Raw genomic sequence first — 16,442 nt, forward strand, 5'->3', positions numbered from 1 at the left:
AACCAATGGTTCCTTTACTCACTTCGGGCAAGTACAGGGGCATAAGTCACCTGCAACACTAACTAGCACACAGAAATATCCATAAGGTTCAGGTTCTTAAAGAAAAGCATCATGGAGGAATGTTGTACATTCCCTAACATGGTCCCCTTGCCCTTTTGTGCAATGTAAATAAACGAGATTTTGTGGGGTTCAGACAATACCATATCAGAGGTCTATGAGAGGTGGTTCTGAATATAACAAGAAAAGGGAAATGAAAGTAAAGGATTACTCAATGGATAATCAACTGGGCATGCACTGGCTTTAAATGGCAGCAATGTGTCACGAACTTTAAATGTCTAGGTGTTGCACCAAAGTTAAAAGTTTGTTTCAATGGGTTTATTTGCTTTGTAATGAATTTTCTCCCCTTTAAAATTTTGCTAAATTTGTCAAGCTAAGGGAGACAACAGTTTTAATGTGGTTAAATTTAAAAAGGTTAAAAAAGCAATGTAAAAATATAGATTGTCCTTCTGCCACTGATAGTTCTTTTCTTTAGCTAATTTTATGATGTAGTCTACTATGTTGTTTGCAACATATGATTCTATTTCAGAGGCGACTTCAAAGCTAGATTTTTCCAGTTTCCCCTTACATTTATCTGCCTATATGCTTCTTTAGCTTCTCTACTTCAAGAGCCCTTCTTGTCTGTGCATGATAAGTTAACACACAATATTTTCACAAATTATCATTCTCTTGTGCAAACAAGTTAACACACAATATTTTCACAAATTATCATTCTCTTGTGCAAACAAGTGCTGGCTGTGTCATTGATATGACAGATGGAGAAGCACTCAATTTTCATCAAAAATTTCCAGTCATTTCAGCTGGGTTTTAAACAGTTCAATAAAAGGAGAAGGTCAGTGACAGTAATGCTTAAGAAAGATTCTGCATGATAGTGTAAAGCCATTCCACTAAGTTTATCTTAGTGTTATGCCAATTGTAGACTATGTTAGCAGAGAACTATGCTTATCAAAGTCTATTCAAATACATTAAACCCAACATTAAGCTAATAAGAGTTTATCCAGCTACAGTAAACCCCATATTTATTTTCATTATCAAATTACGAAATAATTATCCAAAGGATGTTAAGTGATAGAAAATTCAAAATGTTCAGTGACTAATAAATAAGGGCTATAAAAATATTAAGCTGTGATGATACTCCTGTTTTTCATGACCCATACTCTTCTTTGCCTAAAAAAAGATATTTTTCCCCAATCTTTCACCACAACAATAATATTTTTGTAACTATACTTTAAACTGTATCTAAAATTATGTCAGTCCACATTCTCATTTAAATCAAAATACCTATATGTCATCTCTCATATATGCAAAATAGTCTATGTAAGCTTTTTTTCTTTTTTTTTTTCTAAGCTCTGTCATCCCACACATCCAAGCATAAACTCCTTTCACTGACCAGTGTATTGCCAAAGCAGTTCCTAATCTTACCATAAGTCTTCCCCCAATATCTTTGACATTTTACCTCACTTATATATATATATCAGTCTTTCTTTATTAATTCATGTATTATAAAAGATATCTTTTTCTCCTGTATGGTTCTTCATTTTTCACTATAGATTATCAAAATCCCAACCCAGTTATAGTGATTCAACTCTTATGGCAGTTCTACTATCCTATATCCTTCTCTAATTACTATCCAAAAGAAAGATCTCTGTTACCTCTCCCATCACTCAATAATCTTCCCCTGTCCTTTCTGCAATTAATTTTCAAACAAAAAACTATTGCACACTTCATATCACAGCATTTTTCAACTAAAATATTCAAGATATAGATTTCAGTGAATGAATCTATAAGAAATTCATAATTTCCTCACTGTCATGGACAGCTGCTCTTATATTTTCTAATTCTTAATCAACACTTCTATAACTCAACTCTGTCATGAAAATTTTCACACATTTTTCTCATAAAAATAGTGACAAATGAGATATTAATGTAGTCCCTAAACACACCTTAAACTATACATATTTGCATGTATATAGCTTATCAAGTATCTGAATTATATGTATGAAATTAAGTGCACAACACTTTCAAATCAATTATAAATATCATATTTAGTATACCATAATCCATATCTGTTATTTTTCTACCTGACACCAATACACAATTGAGCATTTAAACTTCTTTACATTATATCTACTTTTCATTATATCTAGTATTCATTATATCTAGTAAAGCTTCCATGTGATATAAGAATTAAATGAAAAGTGTAAATGTTCCATTATCCAAATTCACTTTATGAAACAAAATATAACATTCCCTCATTTCCTCTATTGAGACAATAGGAATACCATGTAATATTTATATCTACCACATGACCCCTTTCATATCCAGTGGAAGTGTTACACTCAGCTTTCAAGGAGATATGCACATGGATTGCTGAATTTCAATACAAATGAGTTTATTATTTTTTTTTATGGAAACTTTCTTTACAAGCACTAAATTCATTTCTGAATATCTGGCAAAGAAGAATGATCTGTTTTCTCAGCTGCAAGCTTGGAAAGCTGGTGCACCTGCTCAGAAAGATTTTCCACATCTTGATGCAGTTGCAAATTCTTTGTAAGAGTTTCCTCCAAAAGACCTTGAAGACGACGGTTAATTTCTCTCATGCTTTCTTCCCCACCACCTCCTCGCATCATTTCTAACACACGTCGAACATTCAACTTGTCTCCCAACACAAGGTGGCTAGGAGAAGTAGGTGTTGAAAGTGTACTTTCTGTAGGTAAAGATTTTTTTTCTTTTCATACATGTTCATCACTTCCTGCATTAATAATTAAAACTCAGTAAAAGTATGTTTGCGATGATAAAGTTAGTACAGGTACACCACCAAATTTCCGGCAACTAATGGTTCAGTACCTCCTTTAGTCTGGACAAAATTACGTGAGGGAACTTGAAATTACCCCGGCCACCAGACTAGTTTACTGGGCAGCCATGGATGGCGTTGTGTGTAGGGCGTACTTATTTACATTCTTCACAATGCACTTGTTGGTGGTAATACCACAATTCTGTGAGATTCTTAGCTTATTTTGCTTAGATTTAACCCTAGCTATGGCTTCTAAGACATATGAGAGTGTCAGTCATGGTGTCAAACGTAAACACCAGTCCATATCGATCCAAGATAAAGTAGAACTGTTCAAAAAAATGGACCATGGTGTTTCAGTGCATAAGCTATGTGACATCTACAGTATTGTTTTGTCAACTCTTTATGATATAAAGAAGCAAAGGGAGAAAATACTGAAATTCTATGCAGACAGCAATTCCAAGAAGCAAATGATGATTAGAATAACTATGAAAGATGGTAAGAGCACTGAGCACGATCGAGTGATGATGGGATGGTTTCAACGGTGTCAGAGTGATGGAGTGGACTTGTCAGGTAGCATGATAATGAACTAGGCTAAGCTGTTCCATAAAGAACTTAAATTACAACTTGAGCATGACTATGGTGAAGGATGGCTTCAAAGATTCAAGAAGCGTCATGGAATTTCCATGGATTAAGTGTGCCATGAAAAGCGGTCTGCAAACCACAAAGGAACTGCTGAGTATGTGGATGAATTTGTGAAACTCGTAGCTGACGAGCACCTCAGTCCTGAGTAGGTGTAATGTATTTAATTTATTTATTTAATTTACATTTAATATTTGCTTAATTTAAATTTCTAGCAGTCCAAAGTATACTTTAGACACATGGGAGATATATAATTAGTGGGTTAGAAGTGCGTTGATGAATTATTATTGTGACCATGGTTGGTCTGGTAAAATGGTTAATCCGGCAAAGCTTTGGAACCAAGAGTGCCAGAAAATCAGTGGTGTACCTGTATACGGAATAAATCTTAATTCATGAGGATATAAAAGAAGTTGAGGAATGAAAATGAGACAAAGGAATAAGGAAGGGTAGAAAAAAAGAAAATGAGTGAAAATGCAGAAAGGAGAAAGGTGGTGAGAGATTAGAGATAAAAAGAGGGGGTTAGAAAGAAAAGCTAAACAAAGAACAGAGGAAAAAAATTAATATAAAGGAAAAAAAGGACAGGAGCTATGAATTAAGTAACAAAGAAGAAAGGGGAAAAAGGAGTAAAAAGGCAAAAACGGAGGAAGGAGAGACATAATTATATTGAGATGGAAAAGTAAAAAGAGAAGACTAAAACAACACATGACAGCTTTTGAGAATGAGAAAGAGTGGAAGGGGAGGAAGAGTGAAAGGAAATAAAGAAGGTCAAGAGGGGAGAGAAAGTAAGGAAACCTGGAAAGAGTGGTACATACATCCAACATTGAATGGAGAGGTACAATACCTTGTCCTCAAACCTAGTTGTGTGCAGAAAGGAATGGAAGTGAGACAGTGCAACAAAAACTACAAGAGAAATAGGTAAGGTGTGAAAAACTAAGGGTCACAAGAAAACAAGAGTGAGATGTAGATGAAAATGGGGAAGATGAAGGAGTGAGAAAGTGATAGGGACAGGGAAGGATGGGGTACTGGATGTCCAGAGAGGGACATAAAGTGGAAAAGGATGGAAGGACAGTAAGGAAAGAATGAGGTGGGAGAAAAGAGGAAAGTATACAGAAGATAAGGAAGAAGAGAAAAAGGAATACGAACAGGAAGAGATGGAGAAAGGAAAGATCAGAGGTGGAGGAGTAGGAGGTAGGGATGGTGCTAGAAATGGTGAAATGAAAGCTAATTATGAGAAACAAAGAGAGGCTAGCTTTAGATAACAAAGTCATGTTCTAAATACTTCAATGTCACAACATGTAAGAACTTTGATTCACATTACATACACACATCATGAATTTCTTTACGAAGATAATGTAAAATGATTTGTTACCAGGATTCTTAAGTTCCATGCAATAGTGCTGGATAATGGCTGACTTCTTAAGAAGGTCATCTGCCATAGCAGCTGAAGATGACTCAAGGTGAGTAATTCGTTCTTCTAGTTGCCACTTTTGTTGCTGCAGTTCAGTTACACGATTTACCAAGGATGCAGTTTCATCCGTAATAACACAAGGTGGAGGTGATCCCTGAATAATGGCAAACCAATTATACTCAAAAACAACAATATATATGTAAGACAAGAGAAAATACAATGCAAAACAAAGAAAAGGGGAGGGCATATGGCTATAATAATGCACAAGATGTTTAGACTGTGAATGATACATATCACTTTATGATGTAAAATTGCTCTCGACCAAAAATTTTCAAACTGAACTGACTCAAGGCTAAGATATAGCTAACTGTTCCTATATCAAATGTAAATATTGTAATGTTACTAAGAAAGCACTAAGCACATCATTGTCTGAGTTTTATACTTTGAGGATATTTTTGCCTTTTTTCTTGAGAAACAAATATATCTCATCTGCCCCAACTTATCCTGGCAATCTCACCTAACCTGAACTAAGTTGCCTTCATCTGGATACACTTGTTCTGGTTCTGGACTATATGTCTTGTAAGTGAGAGCGAACCCTAGATCTTAACAATTCTTGGACACAGCCCGATGCAGGAGAATAGGCAAAAAGCAGTCTTTCATTGAAATTATTCAAATTAACAACTGTCTGACTATGCAGGGAAAATGACTGTTTATTTATGACAGCATCAATATATCATTCTAGAACCCTCTCACAAAAGAAATTCATATCAAACTGCAAAGTTTAAGTGCCTGAAGTAATGGTAATTGTATTACTGTGCTAAAAAGATCCTGCATCCCATCATATATCACTGCAATAACTCTCATATGAAGATTCTGAATCAAGAAACCTACAGTTGTAAGTGATTCAAAATTTTTCAGCAGCTCACATAAACTTCACTGATCTTAACAAAATTAGCTAAAAGATTCATAATTTACATGTTAACAACAATGGCAACTTCACTAATATATAAGAAAATTACAAGTAGCTAACAGGGAGATTTGTACAAATTCTTCATTACGCCACATTTTTCTGAACTGAATTGTATAACTAGGTTTTGGCGAATGCACTACAACAAAAAGAGATAACTAACTTGTGGAGAAATGTTTATGCTGTTCTCTCTGGTAGAAGAATCTCGAGGTTCGCCAGACACCATGGACCATGATGAAACACTGCTTACATCATCACCTATTTCTGACATGGCTGAAAATATGATGTAGGTTGGATGAATTTTTGCCAGCCAATGGGGTTTCGAATGAATTTTGAAAAACCAGTTCCATAAAAGGATCCATACATACATTTGATCTGTCAACCTATCTATCTGTATCTCTGACACACAGCATAAGAGTCTCCATGACTGTTGAACTCTAGCACTGCTTCTGAGCCTCTAAAACCTCACCCTTAATGGGCCACTGACAGAGGGCAACTCTAGCGCCATGTTTTCAGAGGCTCCTTTCTATGTCCTACACCCTGCTTCTTCCTAAAGTGCCCAAAAACTGTTTCTGCCTAATGTTCCAACCTACTACTTCGACCTAATGCTTCCATCTAAAGCTCCTACCTACTAATTCTACCCATTATTTTTACCTAATGCTCCTATCTAATGTTCCTACCAAGTACTTCTATCTATTGCTCCTACAGTTATGCCAAAAGGCAGGGCTAGCATATAGTGCTGATCACAGGAAAATCTACGCTTAAGAATGAGTTAAGAGAGTTAAGTATTGTCAAGCGTTATGTGTGACAAGGAGAGATTGTATGTTTGTGGACAAAGCGCCAGTAGTACACGTGTGGATAAGGCAGAAAGAAAAGAAAGCTATCTGGGTCAGAGGAATGCAACTTGACAACCACTGAAGTGCTGGCACTTGATCCCTGTCATGTAAATGGGAAGTATGATAACAGATACAAGGATAGGAGAGTCTTCTTCATATAACTTACCTATCTATCTATCTATCTTAATCCTTTGGTCCCTGTGCTTCTTGAAAGCAAAGAAGCTCACACAAAACATATCATCAAAGAAGCTATAACATATTTAGATAAATCTCCACCATTTCCTATTTTACCAGATCTCTGTCAAACATATTTTCTCATCATCCTTCCATTTTATTTCTATCCCTCTGTATTTTCAACTTACTTCACTCAGTGACTCTTTCATTAATCCCCTCAATATCCTTTCTCTATGTATATCTGTATTATCTCATACACCATCTTTAACCAACCCTCACTTGACATATCTGTATCTTATTGATTTCTTGATTTGTCACTTTTATTCAAAACCTGGCCTCAAAGTCCACTTCTCATTCAGTGAAATTCCTACTCAGATCACAGTACTGCAAGTCTAACCATTTTTCAAGGTGCATTCATGACTAAGTAGCAAATAATATTGTGTTTTGTACCACTCTTCTATCAAATTTTTCTTACTGCTGAGTTTATTAATCTTTTGTTGGGAAATGAATTCTAAGCACCATGAAGTATTTTGTGGAACCCTACCTTCAATATCCAATCTCTCCCCTTCTTTTTTATGCAGAACTTTATAGCTTCAAAAGCAATTTTGTGGCAACTGTTAAGTAAGCTCAAGCAGGAAAAATTCCAGCCATAATTAATTTTTCATTAATTACAGTCTTTTACTACCCCCATCAATACATAACCATGGCAATGTACTGCGTCCTTGTCTTGATCCAACTTAAATATTAAACTAGCCATTCCATTCAGTTACTGCTAATACATGCATTATTTTCTTTATGTTAGTACTCTCCTACATCTAACACCTTTCCTCACACACCATACACGCATCACATTTTACAAGAATCACATATCCACATAACATGCAAGTACACTCTCCAGTGCATAAGAGGTACATCTCGCTTACTGGTTTTCATCTCGAAGACTAGATTTCAAAATTACGTCCTGAAGAAGTGGGATAAATATCAGAATAATGAAGATTAGACAAGAATACATGCATTTTCATAAACATATTTGGGAAGCAGCGTAGGAAGTCTACCTCAGGGAACTCGGCAAACTTGCCCTTTTTCTAGCCTAAGAAGATGGGACAGGGAATCCAGTTCTTCCATAAAAGGTGCACACCTGTATTCTGAATGTGGATTTGAAATTTCTCATAAAACCAACATCTGATAAGATATTTTTATGAGCTAGTTGGTTGAGGACAGGTTAACCATTCCATTCTGATGAACAGGCTTCCATTTAATGATTGTATATACTACTATTTCCACCAGAAAGCAACACAAACAACTGCTTAAGAAAGGAAAAGCTCTTTATCTTTCATGACAGTGCTTCCACATGCAATTAAGGCCAATTAATTTAATTAATAAAAACTATCATAAAAAATATGTGAAAATAATAAGCCATAAGAAGTGTGGTATATCAGCTATTAAAAAAGATTTGCAAGAAATGGTAACTGTGATAGTAAATGAATGGTTTAAACCTGTCAACTAACTTGTGATGGCAGTTAGCTGAGCAGGATCAGTCAGCAACTGGCTGAGTTTTTCCTGAAGGCGATCAGCACGTTTTCGCTCCAAAGCCAGCTGCTTCTTTAAGTCTTTTAACAGTGTCATGCCCTTACGTTCATGGATTCGTTGTTCCTCTTCACCATCTGCAACCTTGTTACAAATCATAAGTCAGTGTGGATCTTTGTGTTTCCAATTTCACTTCCTAATATTTTAGTTTTCATAAACTGAAACAATATCAAAGTTTGTTCTTAACCTTTGCCTCTATGACATACTACACTGTGATTACAGTTACCTTTCGCTTCAGGGATTCTACAGTTTCCTCTGCCTCCTGTCGCTGAATGTTGCTGATTTCAAGCTGTGTCTGAAAGTCCTGAAAAACAGAACTCATAACTTTGTTGGCAATATATTTTTGATCTATATGAAAATGTAGAAGAATAATTCTGAATGGGGGTTGGTGTCCTACTTAACAAATAACAAATAAGTTATCCTAAGTTTTCCCAAATCAATACTCACAATACGAACTTCAACTAAAAATACACATTTGAGCACTAACAAACTCAAGAGTATCAACCAATAAAGCATTAGAATTTTCAATTATAAGACAAACACAGTATCTTCACACAAAAATGTTCAATCTATTTCATCATTCAACTCAATGTGGTACTGTGGAACAAGTGATTCATGGTGAAGTACATGACACACTGGGTCAATCTTTTTCCCCTTGAGAATACTATTTTTGTGTTGTAACAACATCAGCCTCTGACAAGTGCCAAGCCAAATGAGTTTCTCTTGATAGTTGTCATCCCATAAGAACACTATTTCTAGGATGTAGGAACTTTGAGAAATGCTTACTGGTGAAAGTGTGATGCAAGATAATGCTTAAGAGATTGGATGCACAATGTTAAATTAAGAAAAAAGTAACATCTTTGAAAGCCTGCTGATGGCTGATGTAACTACATCCAAGAAAGAGTGTTCTTATGGGATGAGAACTATCAAGAGAAACTCATTTGACTTGGCACTTGTCAGTAGCTGATGTTGTTACAACACAAAAATAGTATTCTCAAGGGGAAAAAGCCACAAAGAAAAACTCAATACCCTTTTAATTCCCCTACAATTGTACTTCTACCAACAGTTGAGGGAACTGGCTTCTCTTGCTTAAGAGGTTTTAGAATACACCACTTTCCTTACAGTTTACTGAGTTCTCTTTCTTTGATCTCTAGTGCTAAGGTCATAACTTTACTCACTTTTCTCTCCTCCTCCCATTTATGCTTGAGGCCTTCCATTTCCTGCAATGTCTCTGCTGTTACCCTATTAGTCTCCTCCTGGGTTAGTTTGTGAGCTGCCTCAAGATCCTCTAAAAGTCTGCAATTTTCTTGCTGTAACTTGCACTTCTCCTGTTCTAAGAGTCGCACATTCTCCTTAAGGTCCATTATTTCATTTACTTTTTGACTGACATCCTGAAGCTGATCCTGAATTTGAGGAAAAAGAAAATGGTATGGGATACATTGATTATGGAGATATGGTGAGAATGAGTGTGGAAAGATTGACATATGTGGATATATGTGTCAGAGGTGGAGGGAACAAGGAGAAGCAGGAGGCAAAATTGGAGGTGGGTGGGGCGCTATTTCATGTGTGGCGGGGTGGCGACGGGAATGGATGAAGGCAGTAAGAATGAATATGTACATGTGTATATATGTATATGTCTGTGTATGTATATGTTGTTGTGTGGGAGGTAAGTTACTAGAAGCAGTGAAAAGTTTTATCAAGGATGTAAGGCATGTGTATAAGAAGGAAGAAAGGAAAGTGATTGGTTCCCAGTGACGGTTGGTTTGTGGCAGGGGTGTGTGATGTCTCCATGGTTGTTAAATCTGTTTATGGATGGGGTTGTTAAAGAGGATGAATGCAAGAGTTTTGGAGAGAGGGGAAAGTATGCAGTCAGTTGTGAATGAGAGGGCTTGGGAAGTGAGTCAGTTGTTTTTTGCTGATGATACAGCACTGTTGGCTGATTCGGGTGAGAAACCGCAGAAGTTCGTGACTGGGTCTGGTAAAGTGTGTGAAAGAAGAAAGCTGAGTGTAAATGTGAATAAGAGCAAGGTTATTAGGTTCACAAGGGTTGAAGGACAAGTTAATTGGGGGGTAAGTTTGAATGGAGAAAAACTGGAGGAAGTGAGGTGTTTTAGATATCTGGGAGTGGACTTAGCAGCAGATGGAACCATGGAAGCGGAAATGAGTCACAGGGTGGAGGAGGGGGCAAACGTTCACGGAGTGTTGAAGAATATGTGGAAGACAAGAACATTATCTCGGAGAGCAAAAATGGGTATGTTTGAAAGAATAGTGGTTCCAACAATGTTATATGGTTGCGAGGCATGGGCTATATGTAGGGTTGTAAGGAGGAGGGTGGATGTGTTGGAAATGAAATATTTGAGGACAATATGTGGTGTGAGGTGATTTGATCAAGGAAGTAATGAACGGGTAAGAAAGATGTGTGGTAATAAAAAGAGGGTGGTTGAGAGAGCAGATGAGGGTGTATTGAAATGGTTTGGTCACATGGAGAAAATGAGTGAGGAAAGACTGACAAAGAGGATATATATGTCAGAGGCAGAGGGAGCAAGGAGAAGTGGGAGACCAAATTGGAGGTGGAAGGATGGAGTGAAAAAGACTTTGAGCGATCAAGGCCTGAATATACAGGAGGATGAAAGGCACGCAAGGAATAGAGTGAATTGGAATGATGTGGTATACCGGGTTGAATGTGCTGTCAATGGATTGAACCAGGGCACATGAAGCGTCTGGGGTAAACCATGGAAAGTTTTGTGGGGCCTGGATGTGGTAAGGGAGCTGTGGTTTCGGTGCATTACATATGACAGCTATAGACTGAGTGTGAACAAATGTGGCCTTTCTTGTCTTTTCCTAGCGCTACCTCATGCGTGCACGGGGGGAAGGAGGTGCTGTTTCATGTGTGGCGACGGGAATGGATGAAGGTAGCAAGTATGAATATGTACATGTGTATATATGTATATGTCTGTGCATGTATATGTATGTATACTCTGAAATGTATGGGTATGTATATGTACGTGTGTGGGTGTTTATGTATATGCACGTGTATGTGGGTGGGTTGGACCATTCTTTCATCTGCTTCCTTGTGCTACTTCGCTAACATGGGAGACAGCGACTAAGTATAATAATGAAAAAAATATGTATATGTATGTTTACGTTGAAATGTATAAGTAAGTATATGTTCATGTGTGGGCATTTATGTATATACATGTGTATGAAGGGGGGTTGGGCCATTCTTTCGTCTGTTTCCTTGCACTACCTTGCTAATGCAGGAGACAGCGACTAAGTATAGTAAAAAAATATAGGCATATGCATGTTTACGTTGAAATGTATAGGTATGTATATGTTTGTATGAGGGCATTTATGTACATACATGTGTATGTACATAGGGTGGGTTGGGCCATTCTTTCGTATGTTTCCTTTTGCTACCTCGCTAACGCGGGAGTCGGCGATTAACTATAATAATAAATATATAATAATACATTGATTATGCATAGGAAAAGAAAAAAATCCTTTTCTAACAGAAATATTTTCATTTTGTAATCAACAATGAGTTTTGTATGTTGAAAATTTGAAAACACATATGTCTTAACATAAGGGATGCATTACTACAATGTATACTGAATGAGTTTCAGGAAACAATGGAGAAATGCATTTAGCAAAAATGATCTGCAATCCAAATTCCTTATGGGTGAGTAGCGATCAAATTACAGATATTTTTGGATGAGAGATACTGATCTTTGCATTAGGCCCTAAATAAGGTCTATAACATTTTGGTGCTTTAACCTTTGTATACATGAAATTTTTAAATGCTCCTTTGCACTAGCTACCCTCGCTATAAAAAGAGGATGCATTCCTGAAAAGGAATATGGGGTTTGTAACTTTACATATGAAAATATAAACTGTATGTGTGACAGTATAAATTCATTGCCTTTCCTTGTTCACCTGAACACTTTTGAGGGAGATTTTATCATTCTGACTATTGATATACGGTTCAAATCAGTTCCTCAAGAACCTAAGATAGAAAATTATTCAATGAGCATGGTTGCAAAGAGAAACAATATTCTTCATCACACAAGACTTGAAATGAGTGCCAAGCACCAGCCCTATTTGTTGACAAAATCTTGTCATAGGTACTTCTAGGCAGGTAATCATTACTCCTTTTACCTTCTGCTGACATACTATATATCTTCTTGACCAAACTATCCTCTGCCAAAGGTTCTATATGTTCTTAACACCTTAAAAGATTTTCATGCATGTATTCCTGATGATTTCTTCACACCATATATCTTTTTCACATCTTAATTTGCATTCTATTTATCCTCCTAGTTCTAACTATACTATGTAAAAAACTGAAAAAAGTACTCATATATATAAAAGAGTTGTTATTCATTTAAATAAAGGAATCACTAAACATGACCTGTATCAAAGAATACCACATTGCACCAAACAAAACTGTTTTAAAACACACAGTGTCATGCCATTCCAACAATGATTTCCAATTTAAAAATTCTGTATCCAGATATGCATATTTCAAAGAACAGTAATATATACCTACATTACAACAACAACCAAGTAATGGAAATTTTTTAAGTAAACACAATCATGCATAACTGAAGAAAAATGTAAATATTCTCAGTTAACTTCTAAAAATCATCCACATAATCTCATAATTCTTGACTTTGGCTCTCCTTGCAACAACCTGAATGAACAATTATAACCACATCACATATAAAAGAGCCATGCAATTTATGCCCACATCATGTATAAAAGATCCACACAATCTGCAGATTGAGGAATAATTGAGGAATAATCATCTCTTAACACTTTCCTTTGTTCCTACAATAGAAGAGATATAATACAAGGGAGGATTTCTAGCCCCCTAGCTACCCCTCTTAGTTGCCTTCCCAGATGAGCATAAGATATATTGGTAGTGTTCCTCTCTAGCCTACCCCCAGGGGAAATGATTAATCAATTCTACAAATTCTAATACTATATAAAAGTAAAACTATTCTCCTCAGAAGAGGTCGCATATTATGTGACATTAGCTGCAGTATTATAAAATGAGTCTGTTTTAAAAAATCTATAAATATAATCTATTCCAAAAGTACCTTTTTGACATTGTTTTAGTTGGTAAAACACGCCAAGATAAAGTTGAAATTCACTTAATGACATTTCTAAAGGCTTCCATTTGTTAATTTCATGAATTTTGATGCCTTCTTTCTCAACAAGCTTCCATCTATGGATCTTTCTCATGCTTTCTTCACAATATATATCTTTCCCATATCGGTCTTCACTTAATCTGTTCTCAAATCTCTTACAATAGAGGGGAATAAGTGCATTAGCACTTATTCCCCTCTATTAGTCTCATATATTTATCCTTCATCACTGAGGAAACAAGTTTGACAAACATGAATAAGTAATGAAACAAACTCACCATCATACAGTTTCCAGGACTCTCAGTATTTAATTTTCTCCAACTTGAGATATCTCTAAAAGAAATTTCCAACTCTTCATATGAGTAGAAATAACATTTTGAACTTCTGCACATATCCTGCTGTATTTACCTTGAGTTGTTGGTTTTCAGTGGAAACTGCAGCAATCTCCTCTCCATGGCTGACTGAAAGACCCTCTACCTCCTGTTTGTGCCGTTGCCTTTCTTCCTCCATGTGAGCCTTCATTTCTTCTATTAGATTCCGCCTACTCTCAGCAAGCTAAACAATGAATGATGGAAGTTAAAAGACCTAAAATTTGATCATCCCATAATATATATCTAAATGCAAGCCTTAGTTTGTTTCCTGTATTAAAAACAGTGTTCAACTTAAGTCTTGTTGAAGCAGTTTCCCATATTATGTCATTCTCTCTTTGCACTTCATTGCTAAATTTGTCCTTTATCATATTTATTCAAATTACTCTAACATCTTTGTCATAATTATCATCCATGCAATGCTGTTTGAATCAGTCTGCCTCTCTCGCTCAAAAGGAAAAAGAATAATACTCATCCTAAAAGAACTGCTACCTCCTCTGCTTTATACTATCAAAAGTAGATCTGCAATACTCCCTATTCCCTTATCCTTGCTCACTCTCCAACTTAATCAATCTACTCCATAAAAATACATCCAAATTCTTTCCATATAGACCCACCAATTGCCAACTTCATGTTTCTATTCAAGGTCCCAACTTTTAACTACCTTGTTTAAACATAGCACCTATAAAAGCACAACAATTTCACAGTCATGGTGATAAAAGATGCCTAAGGCAAAAATGCCTTCACCAACATGAAAGGAAAGGAAAGTCCTAGGGGTTCCATTACTCTCAAGCGATTAGAGGGAGGAGGACAACATCTTGCTTCAGAGGAGTAAACTCCACCGAATTCACATGGACTTTTACAATCATCAAATTTCAATTAAAATCATGCACCTAAATTCATTTATTTTAACTCAAATACTGAGTTGTGCTATACAACTAATATTCCTTTGATGTTATGAAGTAAAAAAAAAAAAAAAAAAAGCCACAGCATACTCGTACATATGTCTGAAATGACAGGCTGATGTCATGGCCCATGATGCACTATGGTTGCAGAGTAACCATGCACATTTATGCAGCTTATACATATTTGCAATTATTGGAGAAATACTCTAATTATTGCCAACGTAAATATAAGAGGATAATCTTTTATTTTCATTTTTTTAATTTCCCCTAGAGGAAGGGGATTTTCCCTTCCAGACACAAGAAATGAGTTAACTTGTATGCTGTTCAGCATCAATGCAATCCACACATGATGATTAATGTTTATATATATGTATACTGTACAATTGCTTCTTACATCCAGTAGATCTAACCATACTAATTAAAAATATCCATACTTAGGCTTTTCAATTTTTAATGTAAAATATAAGAATATCCTAAAGATGCCTAAGAAAATCTCTTAAACATTCAAAACTGTATTTCCCATCCAGGCTCTAATCCCTTGTTATGCATTATGAAAGGTATGCTGCTAGTCTTTTATATAACTTTTTGGAAACAAGAGTTAGCATTCCTGACCTTGATACATTCATGGGCCACCTAGGGTTAAGCAATTTGGTTCAAATTCTGGCTGTGGCAATTGGCCACAGTCAACCCAGCTGATCATCCACTCTAAGGGGTTGGTTGATACAATATGTACCTGGCTGAAGCTAAGGAATATATTATCCCTGAGGATAGGGGAGAAAGAATACTTTCCATGTATTCTCTGCGTGTTGTTGAAGGCGACTTAAAAGGGTGGGAATATGGGACTGAAAATCCTTCTCTCCTGTTGTACTTTTCCAAAAGAAAGAACAAAGAAGGGGCTCCAAATCAGCCATCAGTACTGTATCATCAGTGAACAACAACTGACTCACTTTTCAAGCCCTCTCATCCACAACAGACTGCATACTTGCCCCTCTCCAAAACTCTTGCATCCACCTCCCTAACAACCCCCATCCATAAACAAATTAAACAACCACAGAGACATCAGGCATCCCTGCTGCAAACTGACATTCACTGAGAACCAATCACTTTCCACTCTTCCTACTCGTACACATGCCTTACATCCTCGATAAAAACTTTTTATTGCTTCTGGCAACTTATCTCCTACACCATATACTCTTAATATCTTCCACAGGGCATCTCCATCAACTCTTATCATATGCCTTCTCCAGATCCATAACTGCTAAATGCAAATCCATCTGTTTTTCTAAGTATTTCTCACATACATTCTTCTAAGCAAACACCTGATCCACACATCCTATACCACTTCTGAAACCATATTGCTCTTCCCCAATCTGATGTGCTGTACATGCCTTCACCCTCTCAATCAATACCCTCCCATATAATTTCCCAGGAATACTCAACAAACTTATACCTCTGAAATTTGAACACTCACCTTTATCCCCTTTGCCTTTATATAATGGCACTATGCATGCATTCTGCCAATCTTGAGGCACTTCACCATAAACCATACATACATTGAAT

General features: G+C 36.3%; 1 protein-coding gene across 2 annotated transcripts in view; it reads right to left on the reverse strand.

The window, feature by feature from the left end:
• Window positions 1-1,323: 1,323 nt before the first annotated feature.
• LOC139759240 (GRIP1-associated protein 1-like) overlaps window positions 1,324-16,442 on the reverse strand; it is a 43,679-nt gene continuing 28,560 nt past the window's right edge. For both annotated transcript variants that reach the window (XM_071681353.1, XM_071681352.1), the window contains 7 exons: window positions 14,018-14,164; window positions 9,641-9,865; window positions 8,689-8,766; window positions 8,384-8,546; window positions 6,029-6,138; window positions 4,860-5,052; window positions 1,324-2,764 (listed from right to left, as the gene is read on the reverse strand). In XM_071681353.1, coding sequence (XP_071537454.1) covers window positions 2,493-2,764; window positions 4,860-5,052; window positions 6,029-6,138; window positions 8,384-8,546; window positions 8,689-8,766; window positions 9,641-9,865; window positions 14,018-14,164 — 1,188 coding nt within the window. In that variant the 3' untranslated portion in view covers window positions 1,324-2,492. The remainder of the gene's footprint in view (window positions 2,765-4,859; window positions 5,053-6,028; window positions 6,139-8,383; window positions 8,547-8,688; window positions 8,767-9,640; window positions 9,866-14,017; window positions 14,165-16,442) is intronic.

Source organism: Panulirus ornatus, chromosome 32 (genome assembly GCF_036320965.1).
Source record: "Panulirus ornatus isolate Po-2019 chromosome 32, ASM3632096v1, whole genome shotgun sequence".
NCBI classification, from domain to species: Eukaryota; Metazoa; Arthropoda; class Malacostraca; order Decapoda; family Palinuridae; genus Panulirus; species Panulirus ornatus.